The sequence below is a fragment of the Capricornis sumatraensis genome, chromosome 21 (assembly GCF_032405125.1).
Source record: "Capricornis sumatraensis isolate serow.1 chromosome 21, serow.2, whole genome shotgun sequence".
Classification (NCBI taxonomy): Eukaryota; Metazoa; Chordata; class Mammalia; order Artiodactyla; family Bovidae; genus Capricornis; species Capricornis sumatraensis.
Window position 1 is genome coordinate 64132825 of NC_091089.1, and position 19369 is coordinate 64152193.

Here is a 19369-nt window from a genome sequence, read left to right on the forward strand (position 1 = left end):
TGAAAAAGGTTTTGTCATTTAATATTAGAAATGGTCTCTCAAATTTTTACTTCCAAGAATCAACAATAAATGGTTCACCAGATCCAAACAGAGCCTTATAACGAAACAAATATAATTTCATATAAAGGGGCCACGTCAATAACAGCACTTTAATTTCTTCTCTCTTCAGCTGTCACAGTTAAATGTTAAAATATATAGAAAAGAACAACGCTCTTGACTTTGTTCTGGCAAAAATGAGAATTTTTATACCTTTTTCAATGATATAGGGTCCTTGAACATACTTTGCAATTTCAATGGCTGAATAACGTTAAGCATTAAAATAAATATACTCACAAATACATTATAATAAAATAATACAATCCAACCTAGCAGAGGCAGGCACATCAGACCTGAAACTCACATAATAAGCTATTGTTGGTCACATACACAGAATCCACCTTTCAACAGAATTATGATTAAACTTCTTCTGCCACAAGTAAGACTTACCCACTTCTGGGTACAACAGAAAGTGTTGAATCAATGTGATCCTTTAAAAAAAAAAAGCCGATAGTTTCCCTAACAATCTGCAGTCTGAGTCAGTCTTTCTCTTCTTTCTGAGCGAAAAAGAAATCAGTATAATAGAAGGTTTAACAAGAATTGAGCCAAAAAAGATAAAAAATAGAATCTGCCTATAATAGTTTCACAACTTGGATGAAGCCAGGTCACTGTGTGATGCTTCTTAAGTGTCTACAATCCCCCATCCAAAAAAAAATTTTTTTTAACATTTTGAAAAGGTAATATGAGGTCTACACTGGACATTATAAAAAACATCTCCACAGAGTCTGGGGCAATCCCTGTCATCAAAACCACTGGTATTTCTTCAGATAAGTGAACAGCCCATGGTGTGACATAAAGAAAAACTATACGAATCTCAAGTCAGGTTTTGCTATCAAGTAAATTACGGCACCAAGTGTAGGAAGGAACAAAGGAACACCTCAGTTTCCAAACCTTTTTGTCGCGAAACTGTAGACCTTTGCCATCTCCGACAGAGGCTCTATCTCCATGAACCTCACGCTCTAATTCCCTGGTGCTACGATTTCCACGAACCTGCTCTCACGCCTGAGCCTCGCCTCAGTTGCGGATATCTTCCTGTTGTGCAACAGGGGCTCCTAGATTTGTTCGGGTAGTAAGTGGCCCGGAATGACTGAGCTCTCTCTGAGGCTACCTTGAGAAATGTATATTGAAATAACTACTGTAAAAGAGTTAATTTAATTAAAGAATGTACCATTTTGGACTAGACTTAAATATAGAGCATCAGTAGAAGATACCCACATTCAAAAAACACTTACGAGAAAAGAATAAAACTGAGAAACATTCAGCTTTTACTTTGTATCTGTTTTCTGCCAATGAGGAAAATACAGTCATTACTCCCTTTTAGAAGCTACCCAATATGACTCAACAGAGTTTGCAGATGATGGCTCCTGAAGGCTGAAAGATTCGTGAAAACTTTATGGGTTCAACCCACCCCGATAGACTGCAATGAAGTCATCCCAAGCAACTTATATATTAAACAACAATCTCTTCTGTCGCTGTCAGTGTGTGAACGCATGCCATTCTCATGCCTTTCAAAAAGACACTGGATAAAAGCCATTTAACACCTTACTTTGTAAAAATTAAGTCATTTGAAAGTCAAGAGTTCAAAAACTCAAGAGTAAAAAAGGTTTGTCAAAGTGTTCAGGTCTTTAATCTCTTGTACAGCTGCTGTTTTTGAACAAGAGAAAAAAATTCCTTCTTCCAAAGCAGTGGTCTTTTCTCACTAAAAGGAGCTGGAATCTGGAGACGCATAAACTCACCCGTGTGCGAGAGGCCAGGGCTGGGTACAGTGAGGGCGCCGCCCTCGAGGCTCAGGTCTGCAGAGCGCATCCGCGGGCGGCGCGGCTCGCGGGCCTTGCCGCGGAATTCCGCCCGTGGGCAGCAGGCCGCGCCCGGAGAGGAACAGCGTGTCCAGGCCTCCGCTGTGCCGGCGACGACGGCTGGGCTTGCTAACACGCGGTCGGAGACGTTCTCAAGGTCAGTGGAGTCATGGAAAGACCAGGGCGATCATTTCATTTCACAAAGAAGCGTCTTCAACACCGGGCAGCCCTGTCGTCCTATGATTTTTTCTTAAGGAGTAAGCTGAGGCTGCTGCTAGTGTGCGCCTCGAGGGCGCCGACCGGCACCTCCGCAGGAGCCCCCCCAAACACTGGCAGAAAACGGAGGGGGGGCATTTTCTAACTTATAAGGAGGTGGGTCCGTGGAAGTGTTGCTTCAGCTGCATATTAAAACGATTACACACCTTGGCCAGATGGAGCCTACCTCTGCCGAGCAAGGAAGGTTCGACACAAGCATGTATCGGTGTAAGGCCCCACACGGCCACGACGGACGGGGAGAACCCGCACAACCGTCTCAGGAAAAACCCCAAGCTGAACCATGCTGTCAGCGTGTTTTTTTTTTTTCTGCTGTGCTACATGGCATGTGGGATCTTAGTTCCCCGACCAGGGATCGAACCTATGCCCCTGCATTGGAAGGGTAGTCTTAACCACTAGGCTACTGGCGAAGTCCCCTTTCAGTCTTTCTTAAAAGCTACATATATGCTACAAAGAGACAAACATCACACTTTCTAACTTTTTCATTTGCTTTAATAAACTCATTAATTCATTTTAAAAGTCAAGGGGAAAAAAACTGGTCTCTCTCTTTTCTTTTTTTATAAAAATATTATAGCAGTCTAAGCAAAAGTGGAAAGGCAGGCATGGGAAGAATAAAGAACTGCAGCGGAATGGGTGAGCTTTGGGCCCTTATGGCCATCGAAGAAACTGTAAACGCTAAGCTTCTAAGGTTTTACTTCTCTCCTCAGAAAATATTTTAGGAGGCTGCCTTTCTCCATGAATGAAAAATGAGACATGCCCTAAGCATTCGAGCCTGAAGAAGACAAAAAAAATCATTATTTTTTCCTACTGGGAAATATTTATCTCCTTCGTTCCTCTGTATGGTCCTCTCCCATCCCCCACGTAGTTTTATGGGATCAAAGAGAGAGAAACCACAAGTGGCCACCAGCATCAGAGTGAGTCAGGGACACTATTATGCATTCAGACCCCACGGCAATGTGTGAAATGCATCTGTAATAAAACACACCAAGTTAAGAAGGAGAACAAGAAAAAAAGAAAAGGTCCCAGAAACCCATCTGGACATGATTTCTAGTGGGAAAAAGTAGAAGAGAAGAAACATTTCAGTGATCTTTCTGGAATCCTGCTCACATGCTGTGAGTTCCCTTACCATCACCTCTCCACCTCGGAGAATCAAGCGGTCTCCTCCGTATTTGCATAGTATTAATAATAGTCTGGAGTTGAATGGCAATCCCCTTGCTTGCAGCCAGGTTTCTGAAGATCACTGGTCCAATCTCACAGATTAGAAAGCAAGACATAAGTGTCTGCAAGCCCAAAACTGTGTCCCACTTAGCAGCAAGCTGGTAAATTATTCAGACAGTCTTTTTCCAAGGGGTGAGAATTAGGCAGTTTTGTCTACAGTTTCCAATTTCGCCTTCTGCGTCATGCAGCGACGCACGATACTGTCGAAACTTCCCAGGTAGAACAGCGCGATTGTGCGGAAGAGGCCCATGGTGACCACCTGCGGAACAGAGGCCTGTGAGCTCACGCGGCGGGGCAGCACACTCACCCGTCCAGGGACTCTTCGGGTCCGTCTCTGATACACAGTCCCTGAGACGCATCTTCTGATCTGCTCCGAGGATAAGGATATAGAATGGCAACGTGGTGAGCACCAGCAGAACACAGAGGCTCTGCACCGCCGGACAGCACAGGGCCTGCAGCCAGGCGACGCCAAGTCGTCGTCCAGCTACTGGAAACATATGCAGCTACACAAAGAACAAAACGGAGATGCTCAGTAGCCTTTGGGTTCTCCGAGCTAGGGAAGGTCCAGAGAAGCATCTCCAGTATCCAGACTACAACCAAGGCTTCTTGGTTCAAGGTTTATGTACTGATCGTAAAAGGCAGACCCTACGCCAGGCGCTCAGAATGCCTAGTGCCAGCCGCCACCAGCTCGCTCCAGACCTGGGCAGAGAACCAACTGAAGAACAGCAATTACTGGCTCAGGGTTAGGGAGCGATTAACCAAACCCCTTAATTTTTGCCCTTTCCAGTAAGGGACTCCCACTGTAACACCTGCAAATGCAACTTTTAAAAGGCAGGAGACTACAAAGAGAAACATTTTCAAAGATTCAAAGCATCAAAAAATTTGCCTCCCAGGAATTCCCTGGTCGTCCAGTAGTTAGGACCCCATGTTTTCACTGCTGAGGGCCTGGGTTCAATCCCTGGTCAGGGAACAAAGATCCCACAAGCCATGCCGAAATGGCACAAAAAACCTGCCTCCCAAGCAGCACCTGCTTTTCAGGAAGCTACTAGAAGAGGGAAGCAGCCAAAGAGAAAGGCGTCAACAGAGAAAGGCAACGTTCTGTGATATAAAGAAGCAGGGGACCTGACACTGAAAATAGGCGGAGCGTCCCTGGGGTGACCGTGAAGGGGGCCGGGGTACCCCAAGCCCCAGACTCGGGGGCGGCAGCCAGTCCTGATGGCAGGTAAGGAGGCTCCGTGAGGAAGTCCTTCCAGGTGAAACTGACAGATTATCTGATATTTCTAAGAGGAGCTGAACACAATCACTATGAATAATACCTAGTAAAAGGCCAGCTAACCTTTAGTTTCAGGGAAGAATAAAAAAGACTGTAGAAGAAAGGAGAATGGGTTGTGTATTACACAGCTCAGCCGTGAACAGCATTGAAATAGCCCTAATGATGGTTAGCTCAGTACAGTCTAACCAAAATCACAGTATCACTAAAAAGGGAGGGTAAGAGTTGGTGGAGGCGGGGCGGGGTAGGTGTGAACAAGGAGAGAAGGGCAAGAAAGGGGAGTTCCACGTGCACCCTTCAGCAAGGATATCAACCTGATCCAGAACCAAGAAATCTGCTAAAAGCCTCCATGGAAGTGTCTGCTCCAGAGATAAGGAGGTAAAGGCCGGTAAAGACCACTTCTGAGAAGGGTGGACAGTGGATACGGGTGAGGGTCTGCCGTGTCTCACATCAAGTCTCCAAAATGACCTCATTCTCTCAAGCAGGCAGAAGGATAATTTTGAAAAGTGTAAAAACCAAAGGGGAGCTGGAAAAGGCAAACTCTGGAGACAGTGAAAACATCAGCGGTTGCGAGAGTTTTAGAAACAGGTGGCCCCAAGGGAATACTCGGAACTTCCAGGTGACCCCAAGGGAATATTCAGAGCTTCCAGGTGGCCCTAGCGGTAAAGAGCCCACCTGCCAACGTGGGAGATGTAAGAGACGTGGGCTCAGGCCCTGGGTCAGGAGGATCCCCTGGAGGAGGGCCCGGCAGCCCACTCCAGCGTCCTTGCTGGGGTAATCCCATGGATAGAGGAGCCTGGTGGGCGACAGTCCACAGGTTCACAAAGAGTCGGTCACAACTGAAGTGACCTAGCATGCACAGTGCAAGATTCAGGCCAGTGAAGCATCTGTAGGACACTTCAATGCTGGGCAGGGGTCACTCTACGGCCGTCAGAGCCATAGGGTGGACGACGCGATGAATGACTCCCAAGGCCAACTGTGGACTTCGGGCGGCAGTAACGCATCGACACTAGCTCCTCAGCTGTAACGGAGCCACACCGACGCCCAAGACGTTGCTGGCAGGAGCATCGGGAGGGAGTGGAGACAGGTCTGCGGGAACTCAAGGGCTTCTACTCACATTCTCCATAAGCATCTACAAGAAATTCAGATGCTCTTTTTGTTATTGTTGGCAAAACCCTGAGGCACGCGGGGTCTCAGTTCCCTGAGCAGGGGTTGACTGCACGCCCCGCGGCGACAGTGCGGACTCAACCACTGGACCCCCGGGGCTTCCGAGGATCTCCTCCTGGGAGAAGCAGAGAAGCCTCTCCCCACCCGACTCGTCGGGACTTTCTGGGGTCAATGAGGCTCTGCCATCAGCCGCCCCTGAGGGGCTGCCCCGGCCCCATCTCCCCTCCATCACCCGCCTCGGTCTTTCCAGAGTGGTCCCTCTGTGGAAGCCCTCACCACGCGGCGCTGCACGCTCGCATCGGCCTCCTCAGCCGCTCCCACCAGACCGCAAGCCTCCTGGCGTCCAGAGGCTGCCGCCTTACCTCTGGCTCTCCAGCAGCAGACACAGCGCCAGGCTCGTCAAGGAGCAGCTGATTTTTATGTCTCTTCTGGATGAACCGTCATCTCCGTGAGGGCAGGGACTGCCTCGCACCCTGGACTTACCTCCCTGAGCTCCTGTGGTCTGACTCACTGGAGAGTTTCTGGTCTAATATCCTGGGACTTTCAGGCAGGACCACCTCTAACCCCTAGAGACCTACCAGGATTCCCAGGTGGCGCCAGTGGTAAAGAACCTGCTTCCCAGTACAGGAGACTTAAGAGACCCAGGTTTGAACGCTGGGTGGGGAAGATCCCCTGGAGAAGGAAATGGCAACCCACGCCAGTATTACTGCGTGGAGAATCCCATGGACATCCCATGGACAATCCCAGAGGAGCCTGGCTGGCTATGGTCCATAGGGTCACAAAGAGTGGGACATGACCGAAGCAATTTATCATGCACGCACCCCCTAAAGACAGAGATTTCCAATTTTCAATTCCAGACGAGGACGCGTTCTCAGAGGAAAACTAGATTAATGCCCTAATAGCAGAGCAGGCGCCTTCTCTCTACATCCGTAGGCCACGTGGACGACTTCTTCCCAGTCTAAATTCCTCACGCCACATCTTTAACCTGGCTTCCCTGGGCGCTCAGATGGTAAACAATCTGCCTGCTAACCCAGGAGACGTGGGTTCCATCCCTGGGTCAGGAAGATCCCCTGGGGAGGGCGCGGCGACAAAGCCTGCGGACAAAGGAACCCGGCGGGCTGTGACTTAGCGACTAAACGACTTTAAAATGCTTCCTGTTTACTTCTCCCGGGTAGAGGAAGACACAAGCTGATACTCCAGTAACAACTCTTCACATCCCCAGACAAAGCTGCCCTGTCTCCCCTCAGCCTTTGCCCACTGAGGCTCAGTGAAGGGCCCGGCTGTCTGTCTGGGTGTCCGTCTGTCCTGAGGCCCAGGCACCGCTCACCTGCTGGAGCCCTTCCGTGATGGACGTTACTGGAGCCATTCCACAGGTCAGTGATGAGAGCATGTACCCGTCGGAGCCGATGGAGCTGTTGAAATTTCCTTGCTGAAACAGAAAGGCAAGAGGCAGCGGTAGCATCACGGAAAGGAACAGGCTCAGCACGCCAGAAATGGTGTCCCGTGTCCGTCCACGGCGGGGAGAGGAGCGGTCACGGGCACACGCGTGAGCTCGGGACGAACGTGGCTGTGGCAGACAGGCTGGGGCGGCTGGACGGACACTTCTCAAAATGTGAGCCACGGACCCTGAGTGTCGGGAGACCCTCCCCGAAACCCGCAGTCATGCCAACACTAAGACGTGAATCGCCTCGTTTCACCCCGGGGCACTGCACTGTTGGGAGATGCCGCTGTCTGGTTAGCGCGGACCACCCCAGCGCTTACAATGATCAGTAAACACGGGAAGAAAACGAATTGTTCAAATCTCCAAAACAAGGTTTAAAGGTCAGTTTTGCTTAACACTGCACTTGTTAAGCAGTAGAATGAATCGTTCTGTTCAATCACGACCCTGGAGGACATCTTTTTCCTGTTTTTTTTTTAACTGGAGTATAGTTGCTTTACAGCGCCAACTGCTATACAGCCAAGTGCCTCAGCTACACGCGTGCACACGCCCTCTCCTCCCCTGGGTTTCCTCCCATCTAGGTCCCCGCAGAAAACTCAGCCAGAAAGAGAAAAACAAACATCGCATATTAATGCATGTATGTGGGATCTAGAAAAACGGTAGATGAACTTATTTACAGCAATAGAGACACAGCTGTAGGGAACAAACGCACAGACGACCGCGGGAGAAACGAGGCGTGGGACCAACGGGGACGTCAGGACTGCCGTGCGCACCCTGCGGTGAGGCAAGAGACCGCTACCGGGAGCCCAGTGCACGCACAGGACGCTGCTCAACACCAACGGGAGCCCCGTGCACGCACTCGGGAGCCCCGCGCGCGCACTCGGGACGCGGCTTCTCACAGTTCTGCACGACGAAGAGGAGCAACGGGCGCCCCCTCGCGCTGCGCGCCAGCGGAGGCGACGGACGCCTCTCGGGCGAGCCCTGCGCCCGCCGTGCGCGTCAGGAAGCGTCCCGCTGCTCCGCGGACCGCTTCTGCAGCAAGAACCAGGACTGACGATCTGTGGTCATTCAGACGGGGGGACTTGGAAGAGTCCCAGCAGAAAATGAATGGAACGACTGTCGCTTCAAGGCAGGCGGGCAGCTTCTGTAGTCCGTGTGCAAGTCTGAGCCAGAATTGGAAAAACGTGTGCCTGCCATTTTGAGGCTGTCAGCTTCTCAGTTACAGCAAGACTTCTATCATAAGATCAGCAGTGATATGAATGAATGCGATTTTGGGGGGTAACTCAGGGAATCCATATTTTCCCAAGGATGAATACATAAATGTTACAAAATCATGAATGGGTACAAAGCAGTGCAGGCCGACGCACGGGCTGTCACAGAACAGAAAACAGAGAGTTCACTGCCAGAATTTCCAATTTCACATTGCAACTAACCTTTAAGAAACTACTGTTCATCTAGTTCAGGTTTATATCGAAAAAAAAGGAATGTCCACAATCATCTGAAAAGCCTGGAGCGTCCCCCTTCCTTTCCCAGCTACAGTCTTTGCGCGGCCAGCCTCACTTTGCACCCTTCATGCAGAATGACCTGACGGATGGCGTGCAGGAGCGGCTACGGGGCAGCTGCTCTCCATCAGCACAGACATTAAAGAGGCTGGGGGGACGAGAAACAATGCCCCCCTTCCCCCTAGGTTTTGTTTTGAAGAATACTTTTTGTTATAAAAATGTTACAGTAAAATACACTGAATTTATCATTGTCATTTTAAATGAATAAATCCTTTTTAAATGATACAGTTTCACTTTCTGATGCAGCAAATACTGATAAGGATAAGCCATGGAACCAAAAGTTCTCTGGGGCCCTGGACAAGTTTAGGGTGGAAAGTGCTCAAGAGATGAAAAAAGCGTGAGAACCTCCAGATTAAAGGAATCCTGCCAAAATACAAAGAGCTGCTTCGAATCATTAAAAACATGGAGCGTGTTTGCTTTGACTTGAGATAAGCAGGAAAAACAAAGTCCGCCCAATCCACTGGTGCCATCTTCCTACGCCTTTGAACACAATCAGGGCAAAGTCCTTCCCACCTCCGCAGATGTTTTAATAGTCTTCAAGGCTTCCTGTATTCTGCTGGGTTCGACCTGAACACGCAACGGACGATACTTGAAGGCCAAGGTCCAGCCAGCCGACACTTCTCATTCCGATCATCCCCAAGTTTCCTAAATCCAATGTGGGCCTAAGGATTACATGTATGTTTACATGTCCCCTGGACATGTATATTTTTCTGCATGTGGGTTAACAGGAATGCTGCCAAAAAGCTTGTGGCCCACACGCCGTCCTACAGAACAGCACCTGGTTTCCAGAAAGACCGTTCTGGACTCTGAATAAACTCTGGAATGCGGAGGGGCCCCAGGACGATGGCCGAGGGGGCTGGCAGCATTTTCTTGTTGGTAAACATTTGGGAAATTATACCGGGAAGCAGGAAAGGGAAAGGAAAGTCCTTAAACCAGCGTGGCAGTGAGACACCTGGAATAATCCAGAACTGAAAACACTGCGGCGCAGAAGGGAGATGACAGCACGCCAGACGGGCCGTGGTGCCACAGACAGACCTCGGCTCCCCCTCAAAGGGCTGAGGCTCTCAGACTGCTCAACCTGCTCCTGAGGTTAGGAGACACAGCCATGGGGCTCCCTGGTGGTCCAGCAAGAACCCGGCTGCCAGTGCAGGGGACACAGGTCCGGGAAGACCCCACACGCTGCAGAGCAACCAAGCCTGTGTGCCAACGACTGCTGAGCCCAGACTCCAGAGCCGGGGGCCACAGCGAGAGAAGCCAGGGGGCCTGCCGCATCCACGCTCCTCAGCAGAGAAGCCGCCGCGGTGAGGCGCCTCTGCAGCACGAGGAAGACGAGCCTCCACTCGCCACAGCCAGGGAAAGCCTGCGCTCACCAACAGAGACCCAGTGCAACCACAAAGTTAGATTCAAAAATAAGAAGAGTTCGGTGCAAGATACAGGATGCTTGGGGCTGGTGCACTGGGATGACCCAGAGGGATGGTATGGGGAGGGAGGTGGGAGGGGGGTTCAGGACTGGGAACACGTGTACACCCGTGGCGGATTCATGTTGATGTATGGCAAAACCAATACAGTATTGTAAAGTAAAATAAAGTAAAAATAAAATTAAAAATAAATAAATTTAAATTTTACTGTGGAAAAAAAATAAGAAGAGATGTAACGAGTTTCCAGAACTTATTAATTAACATGGAATTAACCAGGGAAGAAAAGAACAGTCTATGCTACTAGATATGACGAATTTAATGCACACACACACACAAATGCTAGTCATTTTATATTTTGAAATAAACCCTGGGACAAACACCTTTTTGGAAATAGAGCACTGTAACTATTCACAAGGGAACAAGCGTTTTACTTACTACGGCGTCTTTAACAATTTGTTTGGCCACTTGTTCTGGTTTGCAGACCGATGTGGTCTCTGAAATAAGACGTGTCTCTAAAGGCTAAAAAGATGGAAAAAAAAAAGAGACATTATCGATACCATTACTACCCACTGCAATAAATAGTAAGTAATTTTGACAGTCCTCCTCCCCTAATTTTACATAATTCTAGTTTTCTACCTTTGAACAGATTCCTATTTTTAGAACTAAGTCCATCTGGATTCCAGATTAGTTTCTACCTGGTTACCATGTAAAATTCAGCCCCTCAGCACCCCAGTTACTCTGTGGGACGAGAGTCCTAATTCCAGTGAGAACCATCAGAACTTCACTTAAAATATGAAAAAAAAAAAAAAGACCCTGCCTTGTCTTTTTTATTTTTAAATCTTTGGAGCAACATGCAACCCATGTGCTCAAAAATTCTTTAGAAGGGAGTTTCAGTTAGAAGTTTCAAAACTTAAGCCTTAAATGGTATGAAATGATAAACTTTGTTTACCATGTGGGCTTGAAAAAATAAAATAAAAACCAGAACACATTTCCTTAAAATAGAAAAGTGTAGAGCTCATAAAAGTGTTTCTTGATGAACCTGAATTAAGAGAAAAGTCCTTTTGAAGGTGCCACCACTCTCCCACGTCCCCAGGCCAACACGACCACGCGTGGCCAGACCCCCGGCAGAGGTGAAGCACTGTGCGCCCTCTACAGGGCTCACGGGGCAAGGCTGAACGCCATCCACCCGCAGGAGTCAGCCCAACGTGCCAGCCAAGGAAAGACAAACAGCAGTTCACCAGCGAATCAAACCTTCGCCGGGAAATCACCGCCTGTTGCCAGCTCTGCTTCTACCTAAAAGACCACTTATCAGATGTTGCAAATCTGCTTAGCGGATTTCCCTTATTCTAAAACAGAGCCTTCAGGTTAACTTTATTTCTTTGAAATAGTAGGCATTTTAGGAAGCAGAGTCAAAAAGAAATGCATAGGGGGAAAGGCTTCTAAACCATAGACATCTTTCTGAAAATATACAGCCCATGGAGCGTCAGTGCTAGTTTTTATGAGGCACAGATTCACACTTAGTGAGAATCACTACAAAAGAGAAGAAAACCAGTCAATGCCAAGTTCAAGAGGGGAAGTGCTGACTGATCCCTTTCTTCCCCGCTTTGCTTGCTCAGAGAGTGCCTACTGTGTGTCAAGGCAAGTTCACGGGAACAGAGCACAGGGCCTGCTTTCAGCTCGGGATGACTGACAGTCACTGTGTTACTGTTAAAGTCCAGAGGCGAGAAAACACCCCGGAGAACAATGAGGCCAGGGCAGAGCACGGTGAGCATCCCGCGGGAGGGACGCTGAGACACAGCAAGTCAGGGGAGTCCTCTCCAGGATGACGGCTGAACAGCGACGAAAAGAAACACACGAGGAAGACCCACCTGAACAGCCAGAGAGAGGGCGGCAAGAGTGCAGCCCACACGGGGGGGCGGCCGGAGCCCCGGCGCGGCTGAGGCCCGGAGGGGAGCAACTGCGGAGGGCGGGTGGCCGAGGTCCAGACGGGGTCCCAAACGGCTCAAGGCCCCTGGCTTCTACTCCTAGCGTGCGGGAGCCCGGGAAGACGCACACTGCAGAATGCCATCAATACCAACATGCGGCATTTAATTCTAACTTCAGGTTAAATAAAATCAGACGTTCCGTGTCTTGGTCCCACTAGCTGCCTGGCAAGTGTTTAAAAGCCGCAATGGGCCTGCATCACAGAGTTGCAGACATAGACCATTTCCACCATTCTAGAACATTCTATCAGACCATGCTGCACAAGAGTTTTTCATCTTTTGTGGTTTGGGTTTTTTTTTTAAGTTTTGCCTTTTGGCCTTTTACTCACAAGAGGGGTTTGCACAGGGGAGTGACAAGAGCTGGCTTGTCCTTTGAAAGGATCACTAGCTATGCTATGAGAGACTCCAGCAGGGTAAGAGCTAGGAGCAGGCAGACCAAGCTGAAGACCATTACAACAGTTCAGGAGAAAATACCCGGTGACTCACACTGCTGGGATGGTAGTGATACCCGCCGTTTTTTTTAAAAAAGTCAGACTGGGGATAGGTCCTGAGAGCAGAGCCCAGGGTGGTGTGAGAGGAGGCATCAAGGCTGGCTTCAGGGTTTCCAGCCTGAGCAGCTGTGGGAATAGGGGGCACCAGAAATGAGATGGAAACTAGTAAGCGGGAACGAGAGGGAAGTCAAAAGTGCTGTTTTTGAAATGTTACGTCTGAGGCGCCCATTAGACCTCCAGGCAGAGACAATGGATCAGCAACCACTTCAAGTCCTTAAACGAAATTCAGTCCAGAGGAGAAGATCACTGAAAAAGTACTATGTGTCATGCTGAGTCAGGAAGTGACGGCGGACTCTCGGTGACCCTGTGGACTGCAGCCCGCCAGGCTCCTCTGTCCATGGAAGTCTCCCCGACCCAGGGATCGAACCCGTGCCTCTTAAGTCTCCTGCATCGGCAGCCAGTTCTTACCACTAGTGTCACCTGGGAAGTTAGTTAGAAATACAAACTATACTCGCCATCAGAAAGGAAACACTTTATTCATCACATCAAGCCTGAAGACTTAGCAAAAACGGCCTTTGAAAACAGGGTCACACCAGGACTTTCCTCCTGGTCCAGTGGTTAGGACTCCACGCTTCCACTGCAGGGGCCTGGATTCAATCCCTAGTTTGGGAACTAAGATTCCCACAAGCCGTGTGCCACTGCCAAAAAATAACAAAGAAAATAGGGCTATAGACCCCAAGATTTCAAGTGAAAGTTCCAGAAAGTTCTGAGGCCTCTTGCAAGCACATAAGTTCAAAGAAGCTCAATTTTCTGACAAAAATGCCTGCAAGCTGAAGGACGGAAAGACAGAAAACAGGAAAAGGGGTTTCCAGCATTCAAGACTGGAAACAGGGCAGAGAGGCCTACTCACCTTGGTCTGGCTTTCTTTGGCAAACCCAGGGGTGTCTGTGTCTGGTGGGTAGGCAACTGTGACGTATACATTGTAAGGCTTCACCTGCGTTTCAGAGACAACACCGGGCCCTTTAGTAAAACAAGACACTTTCGCACCCTCCCTTATCAACCCGCACTGGCTGCCAGGCAGACATTCTGCACGCGGCCCTGATTTTCTCAAAAGGTGGTGAGACCAACAGGCTGGTTCTGTAGAGGAGTGCTGTGTGTGCGCGACCCCATGGACCGCAGCCCGCCAGGCTCCTCTGTCCATGGGGTTCTCCAGGCAAGAGAACTGGAGTGGGTTGCCACTCCCTTCTCCAGGGAATCTTTCTGATCCAGGGATTGAACCTGTGTCTCTGGCATCTCTTGCATTGTAGGCGGGTTCTTTCCCCACTGAGACCCCAGAGAAGTCCCTACCACTGGCTGAATCAGGAAACTCTTGGCCCTGAAGATCATTTAGAAATAAACAGCTCACCCGAGCCTCTGTTCTAGAAATCAGCGGGCCCTGAGCTACAGAGGTTCACTCGCCTCCTTCTAAGTCTTTCGCTCCCACTGACCAGAGCGTGGAAGCTGCTGTGAGGACAGCAAATGGCGCTAAAAGGAAGCCCGCTTGTCCCCTGACCCCGACCCCAACCGCTCAGCACGGCGGCCACAGCCACGGGAAAGTCTGTGCCTTGGCCATCCGGCTGCAAAGCTGCTCTCCTTCATGGTGCTTCTCAAACTGCCGCTCTGCTAACCTCACCTACGATACAGGCTGAGACCGTTCAAATCCCTCCCCTTTGCCCCAGACCCAGGTGGAGAGTGACCCCATCCCGAGTCTGCTGGCCCAGGAGTGCCCAGCACCAGGGAGGGCTCAGGGCTCACTTCTTCAGCAAACAGGGTGCTCCTTGGGGCTTCCCCCAGGTCAGACCAGGACCACCTCACCCTCATCTAACCACGGAAACTCCTCCCCAGCTCCTCTTCCAGCAACCCTGCCCGATCTCGAACAGGATCCCAGGCTTGGTTCCCTCTCTGCCGCGTGTCCCCTCTGGAACCTCTCCACTCAGAACACACCGATGACCCCCAAGGTCATCCTGCCGCCCAGCTGGGACGCAGCACCCCACGGGCCCCTGCTGCGCACCCCTGTGGCTCAGCGACGCTAAGGGGGGTGATTCAAACCTTCGGAGCCTCAGCCACGACTCTGCCTGCTCCTGGCTCACTGCTGAGTCCCACGGGAACACCGAGGGGACCCAGACAGGCACTGGTCCTGAGGGAGGCCCCGCGCGTTTCAAGGAGGCCGACAGGTGAGTTACACGACACCTCGGAGCGCTCCAGGGTCCTGTCTGATCCGGTCTTTTCTCCCCCTGCTTCCCTCCGTGATGCGCAGCCCTGGAGGCCGAGGAAGGAGCGGCAGGGGCAGGGGCGCCGAACCACTCAGCCTGGGAGGGGCACCAGCAGGGGACGCGGTCCCCACTGGCTGGGCCCCGGACACCCAGGCGTGAGACGCACTTGCTCAGCGTCACAGGGCAGGCAGCCCCAAGGCCCAGCTCATAACGGCTCTGGACTCAGGCCAGGCAGGGAGGCTGATGAGCAAGCAATTTCTCTTCCACTTGTTTTCATGACAGCAATTTTAGAAAGTGTCTCCCACAGCCTTGCCCTTCACTGGGCACAGACAGAAGAAAAACACCACCGCCATCAAAACACAAAAGTCAGTAAGTGGGAATCAGACCGCCCACCCGAAGCGTGAAGCTGGCAGCTCGGACGAGGCCGCTGCAGGGATAGCGCTCCTGTCCCCCGCCACGGGCCAGGACGGTGGGCTGTGAGCTCCACGGCAGGATGTCAGAGTGGCGTTTCTCCAACTCAAGGTTACGGCTGAGCTGCCAGAAGAGCTTACCGCTTTTCAGAACAGCTTTTTCCCGGGGGTGGGGTTGGGAGAAACCAGTCCAACCCCTTTCTGAGTACTGGTATCCTCGGTATAATCCTGGAGCCAGATGACCCTCTCAGCCTATGGCTGGATAACTCCTGTGGCTACAAACTTAACCACTGTATTTATTTATTTTAATGTCTGTTTATTTATTTGGCTGCGCCAAATCTCAGGGATTCCATGGGGACTCAGACAGTGAAGAATCCGCCTGCAAAACAGGAGACCCACTTCCTGACCAAGTGGGTTTGATCACTTGGTCAGGAAGATCCCCTGGAGAAGGGAATGGCGACTCTCTCTAGTGTTGTTGCCTGGAAAATCCCACGGGCAAAGGAGCCTGGCGGGCTAGGGTCCATGGGGTTGCAAAGAGTCAGACCCGACAGAGACAAACACGCTTTCCCTGCACTGGGAACTCTGAGTCTTAGCCACTGGACCACCGGGGATGTCCCCACCGTATTTATTTATCCAACAAGGGAAAGTGAGACAGTCACACAGCATCACTGACTCAACGGACGTGAGTCAGACTCCAGGAGACGATGGAGGACAAGAGGCCCTGGCGCATCGCGGCCGTGGGGTCGCAAGAGCTGGACACGACTGAGCGAGTCAACAAGCGCAGCAACCCAACAGGCAGTTGCTGCACTATTCCCATGCCCTCATGGAGCTTACAGGCTCCGGAAACTCCTGGTTAAATAATCTGTAAAAATCTAAATAAGCTGACTCTGGTTGTGGTTTAGTCACTCAGTAGTGTCCAACTCTTTGCCCACCCCTGGACTGTAGCCCACCAGGCTCCACTGTCCGTGGGATTCTCCAGGCAAGAACACTGGAGACGGTGGCCATTTCCTCCTCCAAGGGATCTTCCCGACCCAGAATCAAACCCAGGTCTCCTGTGCTGGAGGTGGTGTCCTGCACTCCAGGAGGATTCTTTACCCTCTGAGCTACCAGGGAAGCCCCCAAAATTAACTCCACATCTTGATCCAATTAACTACGGTGAGTCCCCTGCATACGGGTGAGCTCCACTCTAAGCGAGTTCGCCGAAGTGCAGTTTGTCCCTAAGTCCAACGATGCTAGCCAGGTACCCAACCAGCACAATCAGCTATGCAGTGCTGCACTGTAACAAGTATATAATAGTCTTCAAAAATTATACATTAAAAAATAAAACATTTTAAATCTTACAGTACAGTACCTTGAAAAGTACTGAAGTGGCATGCAGGGGCTGGCACTGCGTGAACAGCAAGGAGCATCTCTGACTAGAGAGGGGAGAAGGGGCAGGAGATGGCAGGGCGGAAGGATCGTCAGCAGGTGGGGACAGAGGGCCAGGGACAGCCTCACTCACGGCGTGCGGACCGGGTGCACCAAAGACACGTTTGCGTCTCTGAAAGTTCACAGCCTGAAGGTTTGTGTGTGGGGACACATCAACCCCCCGGCCCCGGCAGAAAAGGAAATGAGGGTACTGGTTCTTGCTAAGACAGTGCTGACCCCTCAGGACCACCTCTGCGAAGAACTTAAGCCAGGACCGCACTGATTCTCTGTTGGTTTAGCCACTGTCTGCGTCTCTCTGGTCCCGCTGACCAACTCTTCTCTCCCTTCCACCCCAGGCCTGCCTGGTCCCACCCTACCATCATTTCCTCCCTTCCACCTGGCCTCAGTCGCAGAGATGCCCACTTACTCAGGACCTAATTTCTTACCCAATTTCACCTAAAGGCGTGCTGTTCCTCATCCCATCAAAGCAAAGACAAGGGGGCAGAGAGCAGGCAGGAGCTTCCTGGGGGTCCGGGGTGAAGACCCTGCCTCCAGCGCAGGGTCTCAGGCCCATCCCTGCTCGGGCAACTGCCATCCCTTGTGCCGCGGGGCAATGAGCCTGAGCCGCAACCACTGAGCCTGCGGGTCCCAACCAGAGAGCCCTCGTGCCACAACTAAGAACCGCCACAGCCAAACAAAGTAACAACCCACCATTAAAGAAGAAAAGCGAAGACGAAGACCGAGGAGCTGGAGGAAGCATTAGAGCTGCTGACAGTGAAGCTCAGAACCTCAGCTTCAGCTTCTCTCCGAGCAGGAAAAGCTGAGGGAGGGGTGGGGGTGATCGGGAGCAGGGACGTGCAAAGCGGGCACCTAGGTTTCTTTCATCTGGTCTCTGCCGCCGTATCTTTGGCTACACCCCCTCCGCCAAAGCCTGCTTTCCTAAAAGAACAACTCCTAACGTCTTCGAGTGATGTCTTTATACCTAAAAGACTGGGTTTAGAAAAGAAAGCCAAAAATGCCAACAGAGCATCTTCCAATTCAGTCCTTGCACACAGAGCACTTCTAGACCCAGCTCTCGCCTAGGGAGCAAGAGTGTGGTGGAGGGAGACTGAAGAGCTCATTAACCAGAAGCAGTGACCACAGGCACTCAGAGTCTTAAGTGCAGAACGTTTCATTCACAAAAAACACAAGCCACCTCGGCTAAACAGACCAACAAGAACACAGCAGTGCAAGCTGGTGAGGGGACCGCATCGGCGGCAGTTCTGCTATGAACATGCTCGATTCTGATGACTGAACTTACTTCCCCTCAACTCGATTTTCCATGGGACATGTTGATTTTAGTTTTTGCTTACATGAGGACATTTTATTTTAATAGAGTCCAAATATGGAGCAAAGTTAAGCCACCTGGCAAGCCCAGACCGGCCACTTGCAGTCTGTGAATCACACATGTCACTGAGAGGCGTCAGGGACTCGCCCAGAAGGGCAGCTCCGGTCTCTTCCCTCTTAGGTATCAGCATCTTCCTTCCACCCAAAAGGGAAACAGGCCGCGAAGATCAAGCATGTGCCCTGAGTGGCTCCTGGAGTCCTTCTACGAGACAGGCTTAGGGACAGAAAGCTGTCGTACATGCCTTTCAATCCCAAAACGTGCCTTCTGCTGTGTTTCTGAGGCCAAAAGGAAGAGCTGAGGCAACCCTGACCTAAATTACAGACACATCATAGCACAGACAGGGAGCGGGAAGGCAGGACCAAAAGGCACAGACTTTGCTACTATTTCTGTTACAAAGTCATGATGCGGCTTTCAGCAACTGGACAGAATTTTGGAAAACTCAGCTTCATTACCTAGAAAGCTACACAAGGCCATCTGCCTCGTGTATTTCGGGAAACTGTTATAAAAGAAGGTGGTTATTCATAGACGGATGTATCGAAGTGAAAGCTACAAAAGAAATTACTGGTGTTCTTGTTGGAAATTTCACAGCCATATGTGCCCCACTGGCTAACCATATGTTACAGAGACCTGTTATCAACTAAGCATATCAAGGAGGTCGATGACAGTGAAATCTGCGGCTGACTCCTGCGGGATGAGATGAGCACAGAGTGCTGGTCCCAAAGAGGCTGGTGGGGACTCTCACTGACCCGGGACGTGTCTGCGTCACACGAGCTCCTCCAGTGTTAGGGCAGCGTGGCACTCTGCTCAGCACCACCCAGGGCTCTCTGCAGGCTTCTGAATCAGAGGTCGGCCAGCTGCGGCCTGAGGACCAAATCTGGCCCTTTACCTGTTTCTATGAATAAAGATTTATTGGCACACATTCGTACCTGTTTATTTAAACCACTCACAAGGCTGCTCTCCTGCTATCTTAAGAGATCTGAGTAGTTGCAACAGGCACCATCTAGCCCTCAAAGGCTAAAATATTCACTCTGGTGCTTTGGGGGGAAAAATAAAAAAGTGCCCACTCCTGCTCTAAGCCGTGAAATGAGAGCCTGAAGCCACACTCACTGTGAGCGGGTTGCTGCTGCTCAGTCGCTAAGTCGTGCTCAGCTCTTTGCGACTGCAGCCCGCCAGGCTCCTCTGTCCATGGGATTTCTCAGGCA

General features: G+C 50.7%; 1 protein-coding gene across 1 annotated transcript in view; it reads right to left on the reverse strand.

Moving 5' to 3' along the window:
* Positions 1–2715: 2715 nt before the first annotated feature.
* KDSR (3-ketodihydrosphingosine reductase) overlaps positions 2716–19369 on the reverse strand; it is a 37867-nt gene continuing 21213 nt past the window's right edge. The window contains exons 7-10 of the mRNA XM_068993778.1: positions 13622–13705; positions 10674–10757; positions 7148–7249; positions 2716–3642 (exon numbers count right to left, since the gene is read on the reverse strand). Coding sequence (XP_068849879.1) covers positions 3523–3642; positions 7148–7249; positions 10674–10757; positions 13622–13705 — 390 coding nt within the window. The 3' untranslated portion in view covers positions 2716–3522. The remainder of the gene's footprint in view (positions 3643–7147; positions 7250–10673; positions 10758–13621; positions 13706–19369) is intronic.